Genomic DNA, 13997 nt, shown 5'->3' with positions numbered 1-13997 from the left:
TTTCATCTCAATATAAGACAGACATTTTTTAGAGTAAAAACAATTAATCACTGGAATAACTTCCCCAGAGACATGGTTGAGTCCCTATCACTGGAGGTTTTCAAGATGCAGTTGGACAGGGTGTCCATAGCACAATACCAGCTACTAGGAAGACAATTAACTCTGTCCCAGCTGAAACCAGGACAGGGTGTTAGATAATCTCATCTAGCCTCACTTTCTCACAAAAGCTTGGACCAGATGATCTTTCAAGGTCCCTTCCAACCTGGCTGTTCTATGATTCTGTGATTAATTGTTTGTTAAATTACATGAGACACTTTCATTAAAAGGTCAAAATTTTGTTTGAAGAGCAGATGTTAAGACCATTCACTCGCCTAATGTTCTTGCAGATCAACTGACACTCGATGACATAGAGAAGTCTGTTAACGATGATATGAAGCGTATCATTCCTTGGCTCCAGCAGCTCAAGTAAGTGACTTGAATGATTCACTTAGTTTGCATAGAAGGAATCGCCATATTTGTATTTTGGATGACGACACTTGCGTGGCTTTGTGTTTTACCACAGTAGGGGATATACTTTCCCACTGTTCTAAGCAGCCTTGAGTATTTGCCATGTCCTCTAAACGAGTGGAGGAAATTCTGCTTTTGCTTGGAGTTGATTCCATAGTCTTCCCTTAGTCTGCCCCCTTACACGTAGCCTCATGCATTCCGATGTGCACACTCTGCATGAAGTCTTTTCACTTCAAGTCAGTAGCAGACCACTTGCTTCCTGAGGATCTCATTTTGTGTTCATGTTCATTTTCTATCTCCTTTATTCCACTCTATTTCTACAGCTGAACTCTGCTTGTTTCTCAGCAAGAATGATCTCCCTTCTCACAATGCAGAGGAAAAACCAGGAAGCGGCCTAGGATGATTTAAATAATATCTGTTTATCTTCTAACACTTCAGCCCTTGCTGGTTTAAACCTCTAATCTTCCTTCCATAAAGCCCTGAGATTTAAGCACAAGATACATTTGGCTCCTGTAAGAGGTTGTAGCAAATAATACAAATACAGTTTGCATCTGTATGAAAACCAAGTTCCACCTGCTCTGTCATTTTGGAAATTCCCAGTACTCTGAGTTAATTGCAGGGTGAAACCTCTATTTGAGGAATTTTGCTTCTAAAAGAAGCATGATGACGCATGAAGCACTGACACCCTGGAGAAACTAATCAACCTCCCTTTGTTATAAATAATGTACTCAAGATAATGGCTTGGGTAGTGCTGCAGTTTTTGAGGAAGCTAGGCAGTCCCACAAAATGTCTTTCAGGACAGCTATATCTAACGTGTATCTACGAGATTAAATGTGGTATGTTGTGATGGAGAGATGCTGAGCACCCACACTTTCCACTGCTGTTTTCAGTGGAAGTTTGACTGAAAAACCAAGCCACACATTTCTGAGCTCCTTTCAAGCCTAGCTAGGCTTTCTGGCCTTGCCACTATAGCCAAATCCATTGGAGTAGCGCAAAGTTTAATTCCAAACATTAGAATAAATTTGGTGTCTTGCATGTGGTTCTTCATGTCCAAACTCATTCAGGTGAATGAGTTTGTTTATAACATAATCCAGAGTGACGTCCAGCTTTGGTGAGTTTTTTTACTGTATTGCTTACCAGCATATGGGAACAAATATTTTATTTTCTCTACCAAAAAATAATTCAAGATTCCAAATTGTAAAATAACTGTAATCTGCATGTTTTTTAATTTGCCCCTTTTTTTATATTGTAGTTTCATATTGTGGTGTATAAAAATTTATGTATTCCTTCAGCGAGTAATTTCAGGGCTTTTCTTCTTAAATTAACAGCTGTCTGTTACTCAAGCTGAAGACAGTATGTAAAGATAGTAATAAGGAAATATATACTCATGAAATTTTCTGTGTGATTTTCTGTATGTAGCTTGTGCAGCAATGATAGATGTTGACTTAGAATATGACTGACAATGTGACACTAATGCTCTAAAGAGCAGTATACTAGAATTATGTAAAACAGTCTCAGGGTGCTAATACCTTTATTTCAATGCAAGGTTCTGGCTTGGACAGCAACGTTGCAAACAGTCTATAAAACACCTGCCTACAGTGAGCAGTGAAACTCTTCAACTAGCTAATTATGCTAGCCATCCAGTGGGAAACCTTTCCAAACACAAATTGTTTATCAAACTCACTCGCCTTCCACAGTACTACATTGTAAGTAACTGAAAAATGCTTCCTTCTATCTTTTGCTCCCAGTCACGAATATACCAGACAGTTCGTTAACTCTAACATTAGGAGCCAAGTGATTGATGTAATCCTCAACTCTCCCCTCTCCCTGCTCTCTCTCATTCAGTGGGTTTGTTAAGCAGTCAGGCTTACAGAGAGGAGGGGACCTAAAGGTTTATTACTTAGCAACCTTCCCATTTTCTTTATGTTTCGTGAAAGTTTAGTCATCTTCTCTTCTTGGATCCCTTTCCTAGCCACAGTATTAATACCCTGAAAAAGACTAGTGTCTTTTCTTTGAGGGGGAGACGATAGGAACTGATGTAGACATATTCCTAGCTTGAGGGTCTTCTCAATTTGTTGTTTTGTTTAAATGTAGGTTGTAGAGATGTTTGATGTTCCTGGCAACCCCACAGAACTAGAGTACAAGTACCATTTTCTCTCTGTGAGCTATGCTGAAGGAGATGACAGTCCTGCTACTGCACTTTTACTACAGCAGTTCAAACCAAACATTGAAGAATTGGTACTAGACACAAAAAGTGGGAAACAAGTGAAAAGTGGTGTCAAGCGTAAGGTATGTGCTTCAAAAGGCATTGGACTAGTTACAGAGCGTGAAAGCAAAACACATGTTCTGAGCATCAATACCAGCTTTAGCAGCGTTGTTTCAGAAGTTTTTATGGCTGGCATCTTACTTCTATTGCGGCTTGGTTCTCTGGACTGCTTCCCTAGGGAGATGTTGGGAAACTATTTTGCAACAGTTGTCCTTTAATTCATGCCAGGCCTTCTCAGCTGTTCTAAAGAGCCAAGGCAGAGCACTGTGCCGAGGTAGCTAGAATAGCTTGTATGTGCAGAGCACTGGTATGTGCATGATATGCTTTGTGCCATGTAGGTGTAGTCTTTTAAAGACTTGCAGGGACTGATAAGAATTACTTCTTGGGGTCAGGCTGACATTACTTAGTGATATGTAAATACTGTTTTAAGGAAGGGGGCGATTATAAAATTACTTTAACTTAATTGCTTCAGTCCTGAAGTGAACCAGATCCTTTCAGGAGTTTGTGCTCAGGGTGTGATTCATTTAAAACTTGGATGAATTAGATTATTCTCTGACATCTTTTCAAAATGTTTACTCCAAATGTGCGAGTACATTTGTCTTTATTTTAATTCTAGTTATCTGGTGATCCATGTTCCATAGAACCTAAGAAACCAAAACGTTCTGGAGAAATGTGTGCCTTCAATAAAGTGCTAGCTCATATTGTAGCCATGTGTGATACAAATATGCCGTTTATAGGGCTTCGCATGGAGGTATGTATTAAAAAATACTTTGTTTCCTTCTTCCCCTCTACTACTCCTGATTCTCTTCTCTAGATGGACTATTCAGCAAACTTGTGGTCATGTGTTCACTTTGGAGTTCCCCCGCCAGCTGAGCTTGGGTGACTGATGTTTCACACTGGGTTGCTCTAGTCTTGTTAGAGCTGGTTCTCTAATACCAAGCACTGCGAAAAGCTTGAAAAGTTGAGGGAGAAGGGAAAATGAGAGGATGAAAGACACACTTGTGGGAGGGGGTGGGAGACAACTTTATACCAGATTTGCACAGACTGGTTTTTGGCTTTCCAATGCCTGAGGATGTGAAACATCTGTTACCCTTACGGGGGGGGGGGGGGGGGGGGGGAATCCTTGAAAAAGTTACAGTTATTTTGCTCGACTTTTTGCTTAGGATAACATTTCCCTATTCATTTCTAGTTATCTAATATGGACATTCCTCACCAAGGGGTACAAGTAGAAGGAGATGGCTTCAGCCATGCAATACGTTTATTAAAGTAAGAGGATATGCTCCTGTGTTTCATTTTATTACTGTACGTACACTTGAGAGACAAAAAGGATTGTTTGGAGAGTAACACTAAAAATGTTGGGGGGGCGGGGATTTTTGGTTTGGGTCTTTTGTTTTGGTTTTTTTTTCATTACTGTGTGTCTTGCCCTCTCGTGTGAAGCAGTGCTGGAGAAAGAGGAAAGTAAGAGTAGACACAGAGCCAACTATAATTTGTTTCCTTCATTAGCCTAAATGGGGGAGCTCTGAAAACAGTCTTGACAGTCCTCAATCCTAAAATCCAGGCAGTGCTAAGGAAGGTATGGTGATGATTCATGAACATGTAATTGCAATTTTAGATCAGATCAGAGGCCTACATACTCCATATGTTATTTGACAATTACCAGTATGTGATACTGCAGAGGAAAATGCAAGGAATCCCAGAAAAGACAATTGCATGGTAAAAATCTTGTAGGGGAAACATCTGAGAATTGTATGGTAATTTAAGCATGGAAGGGACTCTGTGAAGGTCATCTGGTCCAATCTTCTGCTCAAAGCAGGGCTGATCAGCTGCATTTTCCAATCTCCAAGGCTCTTTGTGCCCTCCCTGGGCACAGTGATTTCAAGTGCTGACTAGAGGGGAGCAGTCACTTGATTGCCTGGCTAATACAGCCCAGGATGCAGTGGTCTGTCCTTGCTGCAAGGGCATGCTACTGACTCCTGTTCAGTCTGTATCCCAGCCCCCCCAAGTTCTTTTTCTGCAGAGTTGCTACCCAGCTAGTCAGTCTCCACTCTGTGCTGTTGCTTGAGGTTATTTAGGCCCAGATGCAGGATTTTGCATCTGTTTTTGTTGAACTTCATGAGGTTCCTATTAACTCATTCCTCCAGCTATCTGAGGTCTTTCTGAATGGCAGCCCTGTCCTCCAGCATGTTAAGTGCTCCCTTCAGTTTGGTGTCATCTGCAAACTTGCTATTGCTTTGCATCACATAGGTTATTGAAATTGTTAAATAGTATTGGCCTCTGTGTTAACCCTAAGGAATGCCCACCACAGCCAGCCACTAATTGGACCTGTAACCATTGACCACAGTGCCTTCTACCTGGCAGTCCAGCCAGTTTTTCACACTTCTTGGAGCCTACTTCAAGCCTCACCAGTTAAACTTTGGATTGTGTTATGAAGTAAAACAGATTATATTAGTCTAAAACATAAAAAACCCAAACCCCAAAGATGCCTTCTACAGTAAAAGCTTCTTAACTTCTTTAATGCTGCAGAAATGTATAGTGATATGAAGGCATCAGTCTCTAAATGCATCTAAAGACCCTACCTTTTTAACTTTGCATATGAGCAGAGAAGTACTGAGAACTTGTGAGCTGAAGGTGAGGGTGGTACATGAAATTTCTGGACAGACTCTCAAGGGATTTTAAAAAGTTCGGCATGTTTTTACTTAAGCTTTATTTAGTCTGTCTCCTGAGCTCAATTCTCACATTGGGATATGAATAAATTAGTGGGCACAAAGATAACTGCCAGGTTGTTCATTGCATTTAGAGTGAGCTTGTTCTAGAAGGCAAATTGATTCGTAAATTCAGGTTGCCACAGAACTTATTTTCATCTTTTTTGGCTTGTTTCTCTGTATAAAAGCTTTATATCAGTGTGCTCTTAGTTCACTAGGAGATGAGGGCAATTCAACAGATCCCTTAACAGTCTGTAATTTGCAGGTGTTGAATCCATATAAAAATTGCTCTTAATGCAGAGCGCTTTTGTAACACACTTAACTACAGTCCAGCTGTCTTTGCTGTTGATTTGTTCATTCTTTCACGTCCAGACTTGGAAGTCCTTCAGGAAATGTTAGAAGGTAGTATTTTTAGTTTTGCAACTCTACTGTGTATAATTGAGGTCTTTTTTATCATGAATAGAATTCCTCCCTGTAAAGGTGTAAATGAGGAAACGCAGAAGGCTCTGGACCGATCTCTTCTTGACTGCACTTTCCGATTACAAGGTAGAAATAATCGCACATGGGTGGCTGAACTGGTGTTTGCAAACTGTCCACTTAATAGCACTTCATCCAGGGAGCAAGGTAAATTTTTATTTAGGAAGACTGGTACATTTTGCTTCTTTGTTTACATTGTCTGTTCCAATAGTTCTAATGTTTTGGTGTTATTGGACAACTGTCAGCTCTTCAGATTTCTAATAAACCACAAGGTACCTGAATCAAAATTTTGACTGCTGAGTTGATGCATTTTTATTACTTAAATACACTTCCTGGTCACTTGCTACAGTTCACTCACAGTCTATAAAGCACAGTTTAGGAAGCACTAGTTTAATCAGTATTTACCATCTCCTAACACTGCAGGACCAACCCGTCATGTTTACCTGACGTATGAAAACCAGTTATCTGAACCAGTTGGAGGTCGCAAAGTTGTTGAGATGTTCCTTAATGACTGGAACAGTATCGCTCGGCTGTATGAATGTGTCCTGGAGTTTGCACGATCCTTACCAGGTACAGAAATCACCTCCTTTTCATTAAAATGATGTGTTTACAGTTTACTATGGTTTTCTCACTCTAAGTCTTTTCCCTCCTCTCTTCAAAGACATACCCAACCACTTAAACGTTTTTTCAGAAGTTCGTATCTACAATTACCGAAAACTTATCCTTTGTTATGGAACTACCAAGGGGAGCTCAGTAAGTAACTCCTAAGTGCACTTAAAATGTATGTTTGAAAACAGAATGGGTAGGCTTAGAGTTCTCAAAATTGTGGTACAAAATATTTCATTGTATTACATTATTGTGGAATTAATACTGAGGAATGTAGAAAAGACAGGAATAGAGGGTGCCAGACTGCAAATTTGCTAGATTACTAGATGTTCAGAATTTTTGAGAATTTGTGTACAATGCTTTAAATTTTGGGAAGGGCAGTTGTATGCTCCTGATTTATGAAAGTTGGTGTGGCAGCCTTTTTCTGACAAACTTGTGGTGTTGCTACTGGTCACTGCTGTACTGAGGTAGATGGATATATGTAAGCTGAATGCCTAATTCTGCCTTAGAAAAAAGGACTCTAACAAAATTTTAAATGTAGTACTGTGCTTTCAAATGAGGCAGTCCTTAATTATTTTGCAGCAGTGCTGTTCTCTTGTTTGGAACTCTAGCTTACTCTGTAGTATTTGAATTTACACCTTATTAATTACTTCGATTACTGACTGTGTACTTGCTCATAACCTTGCCTTAAATGCAAGGTAGAGGAGGGAGTAAGTGCACCCTTACTACAGACTAAGAATATATTTTTGCACACAACTGATGCAAAGTATCTGATGCACTTGAAATTTGCTTCGTGGAAGGTTTTTGTGTTCATGTTCTAAGCTGAATTTTTAAGAGTATTTCTACGTGCATGTTATTGGGACAGTTAATAAGTAGCAAGAGTAGCAGTGTGGATTTTGCATGTCACTTCCTTACATATTAGCCTGTCCAGTTCTTGGTTTTGTGTGATATGACTGAGAAAAGCAGTCCACCTCCAGCAACTCATTAATCAGTTCTCTGCAGCATGAATCTCTCAAGTTTAATTTTCTCTATCTCACCTTTGACAGAAAAGGGGTTTTTTTCTTTTTGATTGACTTGTTAAAATAATTGTCCAGTTTTGTGGTTGCCAACAATCCAGCTAGCTAAATGGATGTTAAAGCTAACAGCGCTTCCCCCCCCCCCCCACCCCAGCAACTTTTGAGGAAGGTAAGTTAGGAATCTGTTGAGGTTTGATGAAAAATGGGGAAAAAAATTAAAGCAGACCACCTTTCTTGTTATAACCTCGTAGTTGTTCTAGTTTCCAAGGCCATTTTATGTTCTTGACATTGCAGATCAGCATTCAGTGGAACTCCATACTCCAGAAGTTCCACATTTCACTGGGAACTGTTGGCCCAAACTCGGGTTGCAGTAACTGTCACAACACAATTCTGCACCAGCTCCAGGAGATGTTTAATAAAACACCAAATGTGGTACTGTTGTTACAGGTAACATTTTAAAAACTTCTCTCAAGAAAAGTGCAAGATAATTAAGAGCTGAATTCTGGTTAAACTGTGCTCTTCAAAATTAGATGTGTGTGTTTTGATTGTTTACGGATCTCACTGGCAGAAGGTGGCTTGGTGAAGGTTGTATCCCCCCTATGCCCCATTTTCCCTGACCTTTACTGAAAGGTAAGCAACCTGATCTCTCAATATCTGTTCTCTCTCAGGTTTTGTTTGACACTCAGGCTCCATTAAATGCTATCAACAAACTTCCAACTGTGCCCATGCTTGGTCTGACTCAACGCACCAACACTGCCTATCAGTGTTTCTCAATTCTGCCACAGTCACCCACACATATCAGGCTGGCTTTTAGGAGTATGTATTGCATTGACATCTACTGCCGGAGTCGTGGTGTTGTAGCAATACGTGATGGGGCGTACAGTCTCTTTGACAACAGCAAAATAGTTGAAGGTTTTTACCCTGCGCCTGGATTAAAGGTGACTGTTTCTGTGTTTTCTGGCATGTTGTAAATAAATGAGCTTCTAACTTGAAGTATGGATCTGATGTGAAGAGTATTCTTGTCCAAACAGGGCAGCTGTAGCTGTGAGACAACAGCCAGTAGGTTCTGATACTAATGAATTGTTCTGCAACAGCTATTTCCAAGTGTAGACGTTTCCTTATTTTTAAGGAAAAAAAAAATGTTGGTATTTCAATTAACTAGAGATAGTTCATGTTAATAAGCCACATTTCTTGTTTGGTGATGATGCAAAACCCCTTTTTAAAAGAAAAAGGGAATTAAGCTTAAATATCCACTGAGAAGCTCTGTTTATGAATTGATATATTTTGCAAACTGTTCATACTGTATATAATGAATGCCCACTAGTAGTTAGTTCTAGAGACCTGCCTGTTTCTTATGTGCTGTAGCTGACAAAGATAGTGTTAAAGCTGAGCAAATACTGTGCTCATTTATGTAATACAATTTAAATGGGGAAATTGCTAACAAAACTGATTTTTCCACAGACATTCCTGAACATGTTTGTTGACAGCAATCAGGATGCGCGAAGACGATCAGTAAATGAAGACGATAACCCACCTTCTCCTATTGGAGGAGACATGATGGATTCCTTGATATCGCAGCTTCAACCCCAGCAGCCACCGCAGCAACCACAACAACAGGTACCCTCCAGGCAAAATAAGAAATGTTTATTGTCTTCCACAACTATAGGTTTCTACGAACTTGCGTTCTAAAAGGATTAGCAGGAAAAAATGGAAAAGGAGACTATAAAACTGCTTTGCTGTGGAATTCCCCTTGGGGCAAAACATCTTAATTTATTTTGCCATTTCTCATTCTAGTGTAAACAGCCCATAGCATATGAATAGCAGCTTTGGAAGGTCACATGAGACTTGCTGCCATAGAAGAGAAGGACTGAGGGAGGGAAACCAACTGTTTAAGATAAAAGGTGGGAGGGAGAGTCAGGAGGCTTTGCTGTTACAGGGTGGCAGATAAAAAGGAATGAGGTGCAGAGGTATTATGTCTTGAGGAGAAACTGCAAAAAGTCACTGAAAAAAAAGTGAGCACTGAACAAGGTGATACAGAGAATCAAACTACCATGTTGCTGGACCTATAACATTTCATAGGTAGGGACCAAACTCTCATTAGTAGTCTCCTGCGCATACTTAACTTTAGTTTTAGTACAAAATGATAAAAGATTTTCGTTGTCCTGTGTTGACAATTCCAGCCATTTGCAAAACAGGCAGGAGCATCGGCAGCATATCCTCTTACTTCACCACCCACCTCCTATCACAACACAGTGACACCATCTCCGTCTATGATGCACACACAGTCACCAGGTAAGATGGCTGAGAGTTGTGTGCTAATCATGTGCTGGAAATACACACACAGCTCTTTGCATGCATGCTTTTTCTATTATTTGAGCTGTGTTTAGCTCCAAATTAGCCAAGAGAATGCACCTTATATTGTGGAAAAATAGCAAAGCAAAGTCCTGCTGCACATGTCTTAAAGTACATTTTGAAGCTAACAGTTTCACTGAATGCTTTTTTTTACCTTTAGCTCTGTAATATTTGGGACCGTTTCATTGTTATGGCTTACGACTTGCTCGGATCAAAACCTGATAATTTTAAATACCTGCTTCTTCAGAAAAGCTTTTCATCACCAAAGCTCTGCTTTCTGCTCCCAGCTGTTACAGCACAACAGCTGAAAATATTTACATTTGGGGAAGGGCTGGGCAGGGGGGAAATGCCATTCTTCAAGCCAAATATGTTGGAAAGTTTCCTTTGTGTGGTGAATCAATCTGGAAAATATAATGCTCATGCGTGTACAAAATAAAGCCTTTGAGTGCAAAAACGAATTCTCATGAATCTTGTGTGCTGTCTCCCTAAAGAGGAGATAGCTGTAGCAGTTGATAGAAAAAATTGTAACAGAAAAATGGGAAATGTGTATGTTGAATGATGTGATGTCTTTGATTAGGAAATTTGCATGCTGCAAGCTCACCTAGCGGAGCTTTAAGAGCACCATCACCAGCATCCTTTGGTCCAACTCCTTCGCCTTCCTCTCTTGGAATCACAATGGGACAAACGGCTAACTTTGCCAGCCCACATGGTGAGTTCTTTGTTGGCAGGTGTATATATAGTGGCAGGGAGAGCACATTTGCTTCTTGAAATTAAGTCTTTTGGAGCAGACCTAAGTTAATTGAAAAAAATTCATGGTTTTTAACTGGCTTAAGTAGTTGTTTTCATACAGGTGGGTTTAACTCGTAACAGTATTCAAAAGTAGGTGCATGGCACGTTGAGGTGTTCCTAACATTTTAAAAAATGACTATCAGTCACTCTTTCCTGCTTACTAATGTGGGGAAATTTTGCGTGGTCTTGTAGCAGAACAATGGCTGCAGCTTTTAATGAGCATTATCTCTTGTTAGATTAATTAAGGTGTTTTCACTGCTTACATTTCCTGGAAAAATAACTGGAACAGGTTAGAAATTCAAATACTTGCAATTTGAAAACATTGCCAAACTCTTGCTGGTTTGACATACCTATATGCGAGCAACATGCCTTTTGGTTGTTTCCTTTATTAAGTTTTTTTTGAAAGCTGCCAAAACAATTGTTTGTTGTAATCACAATGCATTGGAAACCATTCCATAGATCACAATAAATGAACAGTTCAGATTGTAATTTTAGCACACCAATTTAACTGTCAAGATGAACAAAGTGAGATAGATACACAACAGACTGTTTAAGAACCTTGTTCTGATCAGTCTTTATAGCAGAGTACAAAACCAAAGATACTTTTGCAGAGATAACTGCAAGATACTGAATTGATAAGGAACAGTCTAGCTGAGATTTTCATTTGCTAAGGAGCAGTAGAAGTTCAAGTCTATAGGCAAGAGCTCTGTTTAGTTTAGAACCCGTTACATGTTGAACATGCCAATTTGCCTTAACGTTCAATTTTATTTTACTTTTTAATACAACCAGAAAACCTTTCAATCTGTATCTTGATTTCCACCTCCCCACCGTTATGTTTTTTATATGGTTGTAAAATGCAGTCTAAAAGCTTGCAAACACTTTCATGCTTTACAGATTTTGGTAGGACTTTTTTGAGATTTCTAGATTAGAAAACCTTGTACTTTTTTTTTTTTTTTTTTAAATAATAATGGTCTTGTAACATCTGTAGGTACCATAGACCCAAGCTCACCATACACCATGATGTCACCCAGTCAGCGTGCAGGGAACTGGCCAGGATCTCCCCAGGTCTCTGGTCCATCACCAGCAGCACGGATGCCTGGAATGTCACCAGCCAACCCTTCCCTTCATTCACCTGTCCCAGATGCCTCTCATTCCCCACGAGCTGGAACAAGTAGGCTTCTTTATCAGTGTTACGACTGTGAAACACTCATGTTTAACGCTTCTAGTTCTGTTATTTTTGGTAGTTTTGTGGGTCAGCCTAACAGTCCTTACTGCCCTTGTGCAGTAAAATACCTAAGGAAATTAAGCCTTTATTCTGTCCTAGTTCAAATCTTCTATAACGAATTAGAAAACGAGTTAAATCATAGAGCATAAACTTCAGCAGGATTGATACCTCTTGTTGCACTGCAGAAATTAGTCTTAAACCATTGAGCTCTGTGACCGAGAGAAAATTCTTTGGAATGAAGGCAATGATAGGCATATTTGCTTACCCAAATATTAACTTTTCACATCATAGAATTGTAATGCTGCTCTTGCACGACTGATTTAGCTGTCTTTACATCTCATTGAGTTTGTTGTACAAACCTGCTATCTGCTAGCATGCTGCAGAAGGAGGAAAAGGGAGTAGGATTTTAATGTTACTGAGACTTTGCATGGGTGGAGGGTTGAAACTAATTCTTTGACTTTGTCTATCTGTTGCCTATCACTAGGCAGCCAAATTCTTAAATAAGAAGGATGAAGCTTTGGCCCAGAGAACTCATTGCTTGTATAGTGACAACAAATAAAGTGAACACATATCTTATGTTTCAGCTTAAATCCTTCCTTACTGCAAGTACTTTTTCCCTATCAATAGGTTCCCAAGCAATGCCAACTAGCATGCCTCCACCTCGTAAACTACCTCAGCGCTCTTGGGCTGCATCCATACCTACAATCCTCACCCACAGTGCCTTGAATATTCTGCTATTGCCCTCTCCTACCCCTGGGCTTGTGCCAGGACTAGCTGGCAGCTATCTTTGCTCCCCTCTTGAGCGATTCCTTGGATCAGTTATTATGAGGAGGCATCTTCAGAGGATCATACAACAGGAAACGGTATGGCTTAGGTTGTTTTAATATTGATCTGTGAGTATGACTTCACAGCTGTTCTTTTTCATGCTTCTGTACTCCATGTGTTTCAAATCGGGCACAAACTGAAATGCCTCAAGTATAACAAGTATTTGCTGTTGGACTTGCGCTATACTTCTGAATCTTGCCATCTAAAGTGTCAAAATTTAGAAAAAGCATTTAGTTCTGCTTCTTTTCCATGCAAATTAGAAGTGGAAAGCTTGTTTGGTTAGGTGAAGTTTGATATCTGATATGATAGCAAGACTATGACCAGATTTTCAGATGCTATGGCTTCTGTATGCTTAGCCTGTCCGTTGGGATTTAACTAGAACAGCCACAGGGTTACTGTGGATGCCACTACTTGGCAGGAGTGCCCAAGAAAGTAGTTACTAGTTGACAATAACTACTCAGTCATGAATGTTGCTTTAGGGTTTGGGACAGACAATGTGCGCCTCTTCCCTTTGGCACTGATTCAGTGACAGAGCAAGAAGCCAAATCTTGCATAAGCTTCATTCTCAAGGCAATTTTACCTGTATACAAATATCACGTGTGTGTTTCTGGAAAGAGGGCATATTGATCACTACAGTCGTGGGAGTGAATGTGTGTGTGCATTCGTGCTATTTAATGGATGACTGATTGAATGTGATACTTCTTTTTATGCAGCTACAGCTAATAAACTCCAATGAACCAGGTGTAATTATGTTTAAGACGGAGGCACTAAAGTGCAGGGTTGCTCTCAATCCCAAAACCAACCAGACCTTGCAACTGAAAGTAACACCTGAAAATACAGGACAGTGGAAATCGGAGGAGTTACAAGTTTTGGAGAAGTTCTTTGAAACAAGGGTATGTACTCAAATAATTACTGTTTAAATTTTTGTGCATTGCTTTTTAATCTCTGGTGGTGTTTTGAGTGATACTGCTGACTTTCGTTGGCACGTGTGAGGTCTGCAAAATATAAAATTAACAGCTATGCATGCTGGTCGCCATATTAAATGATACAGCTATTATCTAAATAGGCAGTACTAAACAGTGTCTTTCTTTAGGTTGCAGGACCACCTTTTAAAGCAAACACCCTAATAGCCTTCACAAAATTACTAGGGGCTCCAACACATATCCTCAGGGACTGTGTACACATCATGAAACTTGAGCTGGTAAGTTAACCATTCTATTTAGTTCACCCAA

The 13997-nt window shown here is 39.8% G+C and overlaps 1 protein-coding gene across 1 annotated transcript in view; it reads left to right on the top strand.

The window, feature by feature from the left end:
• MED14 (mediator complex subunit 14) overlaps positions 1-13997 on the top strand; it is a 37212-nt gene that overhangs the window by 17728 nt on the left and 5487 nt on the right. Inside the window, exons 12-28 of the mRNA XM_069784950.1 lie at positions 387-465; positions 2054-2213; positions 2602-2796; positions 3390-3524; positions 3963-4039; positions 5939-6099; positions 6376-6522; positions 6614-6705; positions 7869-8021; positions 8243-8512; positions 9036-9191; positions 9755-9866; positions 10504-10635; positions 11704-11886; positions 12568-12803; positions 13479-13658; positions 13859-13966. Of these exons, the coding sequence (XP_069641051.1) occupies positions 387-465; positions 2054-2213; positions 2602-2796; positions 3390-3524; positions 3963-4039; positions 5939-6099; positions 6376-6522; positions 6614-6705; positions 7869-8021; positions 8243-8512; positions 9036-9191; positions 9755-9866; positions 10504-10635; positions 11704-11886; positions 12568-12803; positions 13479-13658; positions 13859-13966 (2576 nt within the window). The remainder of the gene's footprint in view (positions 1-386; positions 466-2053; positions 2214-2601; positions 2797-3389; positions 3525-3962; positions 4040-5938; positions 6100-6375; positions 6523-6613; positions 6706-7868; positions 8022-8242; positions 8513-9035; positions 9192-9754; positions 9867-10503; positions 10636-11703; positions 11887-12567; positions 12804-13478; positions 13659-13858; positions 13967-13997) is intronic.

Source organism: Haliaeetus albicilla, chromosome 6, assembly GCF_947461875.1.
Source record: "Haliaeetus albicilla chromosome 6, bHalAlb1.1, whole genome shotgun sequence".
Taxonomy (NCBI): domain Eukaryota; kingdom Metazoa; phylum Chordata; class Aves; order Accipitriformes; family Accipitridae; genus Haliaeetus; species Haliaeetus albicilla.
The sequence above is the reverse complement of the archived record's forward strand: the minus strand, read 5'-3'. Positions and strand labels throughout refer to the sequence as shown.